Source organism: Triticum dicoccoides, chromosome 6B (assembly GCF_002162155.2).
Source record: "Triticum dicoccoides isolate Atlit2015 ecotype Zavitan chromosome 6B, WEW_v2.0, whole genome shotgun sequence".
NCBI lineage: Eukaryota > Viridiplantae > Streptophyta > Magnoliopsida > Poales > Poaceae > Triticum > Triticum dicoccoides.
Window position 1 is genome coordinate 225,033,334 of NC_041391.1, and position 5,373 is coordinate 225,038,706.

A 5,373-nucleotide genomic window follows, 5' to 3' on the forward strand; every position below is an offset into this window, starting at 1 on the left:
TCCGTATGGGACTTTCCTTGGCGTGGAAGGCAAGCTTGGCAATACGGATATGTAGATCTCCTACCATTGTAACCGACCCTGTGTAACCCTAGCCCTCTCCGGTGTCTATATAAACCGGAGGGTTTTAGTCCATAGGATGAACAACAATCATATCATAGGCTAGCTTCTAGGGTTTCGCCTCCTTGATCTCGTGGTAGATCCACTCTTGTACTACCCATATCATCAATATCAATCAAGCAGGAGTAGGGTTTTACCTCCATCGAGAGGGCCCGAACCTGGGTAAAAACATCGTGTCCCTTGTCTCCTGTTACCATCCGCCTAGACGCACAGTTCGGGACCCCCTACCCGAGATCCGCCGGTTTTGACACCGACAATGTACCTTCAAGGTAAATATCATTTCGAACTCAAGGGGACGTGAAAATTGTTATCCCAACCTTCACTACAAGAAATATGTCAACTTGTGACCTTGACTATTGGTCATTAAAAGGTCATTCTTTTTCATTTGCGACCTTTTTGTGACCAAAAAGAGAAGGTTAAAAGCTGGCAGTCGTAAACTAAAATTAATGACCTTCTCTGTGAGAAGGTCGTAGACGTTTACGACCAAAATATGCCTACTATTTTGTTTTGGTCACTAGCAACCTCCCCAGGCCACGTAGGCCTTCGACGTGGCAATCTTATGTGGCACAAGAATCAGCCCGGTCCAATTCAGTGTTTTACATGGGCCAAGCCCATTAATTCAGCCCATTTATATTTTTTTCCTATGAATTTTTTGTTAGCTTCATGGACCAAGCCCAACAGCCATTTATTCTTTTGGACCAGCCTTTTTTCTGAGCTTCTTCCATTTTTCTGGGCCTCAGCCTTTTTGTGGTCCATTTAACTTTTTAAATTTTTTAAGACGTTTTTCCTTTCATTTTTTTGTCAAATATTGTTTGGGCTAAGGCCTCTTCCAGCCCATCAATATTTTCAGCCTGCTAATTCAAAGGACTGGACGACAGAGAAACAATTCAATTTTTTTCAATTTTGCTATCAAAGCAACATTTGTTTCACTATACAATCATACATCATTTGTTGCAGTTACATCTTCATCACATTATCATAACAAATGACAGCCAGTCAATAGAAAGATCACCATCACAGCTCCAGCGACTACTAATATACACTACAATTTCCACTTATGTGCATACCTACAAGAAGGCCAAACAAAAAAGGAATCGCTGAATATTCAGAGACCACTGCCATGCTGCCGATTGGATTTTGTTGCAGCCCTTCCAGTTTGCTAACGATATCTCTCCAGGACCATATCTCATAACCTACAAAGAGAACTAAACAGCAAGTCTTACAGTAAACAACAGGATACCAGGATCTATGTTAGTAAGTGTATGTAGCTCAAGGCAACAGTAATGTCAACTTAACATTAATACATCTTGTTCAAAAAATGAAAAGTAGACTGTAGTGCAGCAGCAGCCATGAGGGATTCCTTGTCCACCTGCAGCTGCAGCAGCTTCTACAGATCAAAGCAACCTCCACCCAAAGCAAACACACGAGGAATCAGAGGGAGGCAGGGGAGATGAAGATAGTATGCAACAACTTAATCAGACAAGGACCAAACTAATAATTTGTGTCAGTGTAACATGGCATTCCCAAACTGAATATATTTCCAAAACAGAGAATAACATCAGCAAGAAAAAACATGGCATCCCAGAATGAATATATTTCCAAAACAGAGAATAACAACCTCAAAGTGGTTGGAGACCATTGCTTACTTATAGTGCCACCACCTACAAATACAGTAACTTATACCACCACCTACAAATGTGAACCATAGTTGCGGTGCTTTCAACATAATTCGAACCATGTGAATCAATACTGCTATGCTATCCTGAAAGTCAATTTCAAATGTTTAATATTTTCGAAAACGGCAGAGTTGCCTCTGTTTAGATGCAAGTTAAGTTCAAAAACAGAAGCACTGCATTAGATGCAAGTTGAAGTTTCAGAAACATTTCATTTTCCAATAGGCAAAGCAGGAGCACCATCAGAAACAACGAACTAATGCACCATTCAAATGCACTAACAGTTCTAGGCAAAGCAGAAGCACCGCCGGAACAACTAGTGTACAAATTCCATCTCACTTGAGATCATACAGGAGAGCACACAAATGTCCGTGTATGCAATTGCAGACCAAAATAAAACTATAATTAATAGCCCCTATTTTGCAAGTAAATTTGATATCTTATACTAGCTCCTCTTGGTCTTTAGATCCTGCGTGTAAATCTAGGTTGTCTATTCTACCAATATAACAATACATATCACAAAAGCTATACCATTAGATAGTACAATAAATCTTCAGCAAGAACCAATAAGGTACATTCCATCAAAATCACAAGCAACAGACTAGGGCTCGATGCCACTAACTAGCAAGAACTACAGCAACTTCCAAGAACTACAAAATCAGATCTGAAACTCTGTAAAAATGGGAAGAATGGAAGTATACCTTGCTCTTGGTGACATTGATGGCGTGGAACAGGAGAGTGCCAGACTCCTGCATCTGCTTGACGCCGGTGGTGGTCTCCTCAGAGACGCCGATGAGCCTCTCCTCCATCTTGCACTTATTCAGCATCCTGTTTTTATCTGTCTACAAATCAGCATGGAACTAGTACCTTGGGTTCATCGGGAACTTCGGGTCCATCTAGAAGGGAACAATAAAGAGGCATATATAAGTAGGCGTGGACAAACAGGAATCACAAATATTTCACAGGCTAAACTCCCAAGCCACTCAGTATTAGATTCCTACCACTCAGTATTAAGGAATAGAAGGGACAAAAGAAACATAATGTGGTAATATACATACACAAGATCTCAAGATTTGCTCAGCACAGCCAGCATGATTGGGCACTGCAGTTCTAGTCCACATCAAATCTATGGAATAATAACTAAACTATAGGAGAAAACTGAACAAAGGGCCTCGATTCTTACACATAATGCAGTTTCATCCAGTAATAAATGACCCATTTTGACATAGCGCTAACTATTGACCCCAACAATTATCCAAAATTACAATAGATTTGAACAACCTATCAATCCCATGCACTAGAATCGAACAATGCTACCTTAGATTTCAGGCTGGTACTTCAATTTTTCCATAATAGATTCATATTTCTAGCATGATTACAGATACTTGCAGGAAATAAACTAACTAAACCAATTTGAAAAACAGTTATCCATGACAAAAATAGCAAATCTGAGCCAGAACGTAAGGAACAACAGAATAGAGATTAGTTATGGATCTCAGGGGCCGTGGACGAGCGAGGATGAACGTACCCCCCCTTGGTGGAGGCCTGGCGCTGGCGCTTGGGCTTCTTGATGCCGTTCCTGTGCGCCTTGTACGACTGGTTATGCGCCGTGTGGTTCTTCGACTCGGCCATCTCCGATCCCTTCTGCTGCTGCATCTCCGTGTGGTTCTTCAATTGGATCCAGCATGTTACAGAGCTCCCTGAAGACGGCCTGCAGCAGGAAAAACACAAGGGCATCAGCCTCCTCCCGACCAGTCCCTCGATCGAATTAGCACAGGAAATGAATTGAGGGAGGTGGAGTGGGCGGGACCTGCTATATGATGTGCTGCTTGTTGGTGCCGGCAGCGAGGGTATCGAGGTTGACGATCTTCCGGACGTCGGACTGCAGGAGTGCACGGGAGATCTCGTTGAGGCACTCCCCGAGCACCTTCTCGTCGACCCTGGCATTGCTCATCTGCGCGAGAGCGCGGGAGATGCTCCCACCCAGCTACGCGAGCACCATCTTGGCTGGGCCCCTAGGGGGTCGGGCCTCATGGGTGGCGGGGTGGGGTTCCCGCGGCGGTCAGGGGCGGCGCGCAGTGTGATCTGGGAGCAGGGTGGGGAAGGGGACACGGACAGGAGGAGGATTAGCCGGGGGAGATGGGGAAGATTTTGGTAGGGGTGGGGATTGGGGAACGCGGTGGGGATTGAGGGAGAGGGACGGCATCTGCGGGACGCGATGGGCGTCGCTGTGGGATGCATCGAGGAAGGAGGTGGTGGCGGGATGCGCCGTTGCAGGACGGGGAGGAGGTGGCGGCAGCAAGGAGATGAGGGAGGGGGTGGATCTGGCCGCCGCCATGGCCATGGCTGTGCCATGCGGCTAGGTTGGTGGGCATCGAAGAGGGTGAAGCACAGTCGCCGCCGCCACGCCGGAATTGGTGGGAACGCCACCCTCGAAATCCTAGACGTGGGAAGGGGTTGGGGATGAGCTACCGGGGACGCGAGAGGCGGATCTGGCCGGAGGGGAGGGAAGAGCGGAGGCACGGGAGCTCGGATCTGGGCTACGCGCCGGCGAGGCCCGCCGGAACAAGAGGCGTAGGTGGCGGCAGCAAGGGTTTTGGGGGAGGGATTGTGGGTGCATGAGGGAGCGAGGGCAGAGAAAGAAAGGAGGCAGAGAAAGAAAGGAGGCGGGGGGGGGGGTGGATGGAAAACGTCCACGAGTAGAGCTAGGGTTTCGGCTTAGGTGGTCTTGGGGTTGGTATGGTGGGCCGAGGACTGCCGTTGGATCCACGAGCACCCGACGGTGTTCCATGCACGATCCGCGTGAGATGTCCACGGACCAATCAGAATGCAGTACCACGTTATGACCATTTAAATTGGTCCTAGTTGACTAAAAATAGCGTGTTAAAATCATATTAGCTATTTTATGACGTGAGAAAATTCAAAAATAAAATGAAAAACCTTCTCATTGTGTCACCAAATGTGAATAAGTTTTCAGGAAAAGTAACAAACATTAAATAAGATAAATATCTTTAAAAATATGTCATGAGAAATGAGTTTTTTGGCAAAAAAAACATTTTCCATTTTTTGAATGTCCAAAATGAGTTTTTTTGTGAAGGACCTACCAAATATTTATTTCAAAATTTTACCAAATCAATTTTCTAAAATACTAGGACATATTTAATGCACAATTGACCAAATGGTTGGGTGTAAAAAGTTTTGATCCACCTCTAGTGAAAAAGACAAATATCCGCCGATTCAGTTGGAACTGCGTCAAATTTGAAGTGCGGCTGCCTCGTAGTTTGCTCTTTATTTTTTCCAAAAATCCTTTATAGGTACATAAGTATCTATTTAATCACAGAAACACAAAAAGTTTTCCAAGATTCAACCACTAGCTAGGAACGGTTATTGCCGCCGTTTTGACCGCATTTTGAAACAGGCATAAAAATTTCAAAAAAATGAAAAAATTGCAAAACCTTCGCATTGTGTCATTATATGTGGCCAAGTTACCAGCAAAAATTATAAACTTGTAATACGGCAATTACTTTTAAAAAATATTCTCAGAAACGAGCTATCAAGTATGAAGATGCATGGCTTTCAACCC

General features: G+C 44.6%; 1 protein-coding gene across 1 annotated transcript; it reads right to left on the minus strand.

Moving 5' to 3' along the window:
- Window positions 1–2,650: 2,650 nt before the first annotated feature.
- Window positions 2,651–3,467, minus strand: LOC119321063 (60S ribosomal protein L29-1-like). Its single transcript, XM_037594912.1, has 2 exons — window positions 3,321–3,467; window positions 2,651–2,686 (listed from the first exon to the last, which is right to left on the minus strand). The coding sequence occupies exons 1-2, from the start codon at window positions 3,444–3,446 to the stop codon at window positions 2,651–2,653; spliced, it is 162 nt and encodes a 53-aa protein (XP_037450809.1). The 5' UTR covers window positions 3,447–3,467.
- Window positions 3,468–5,373: the final 1,906 nt, after the last annotated feature.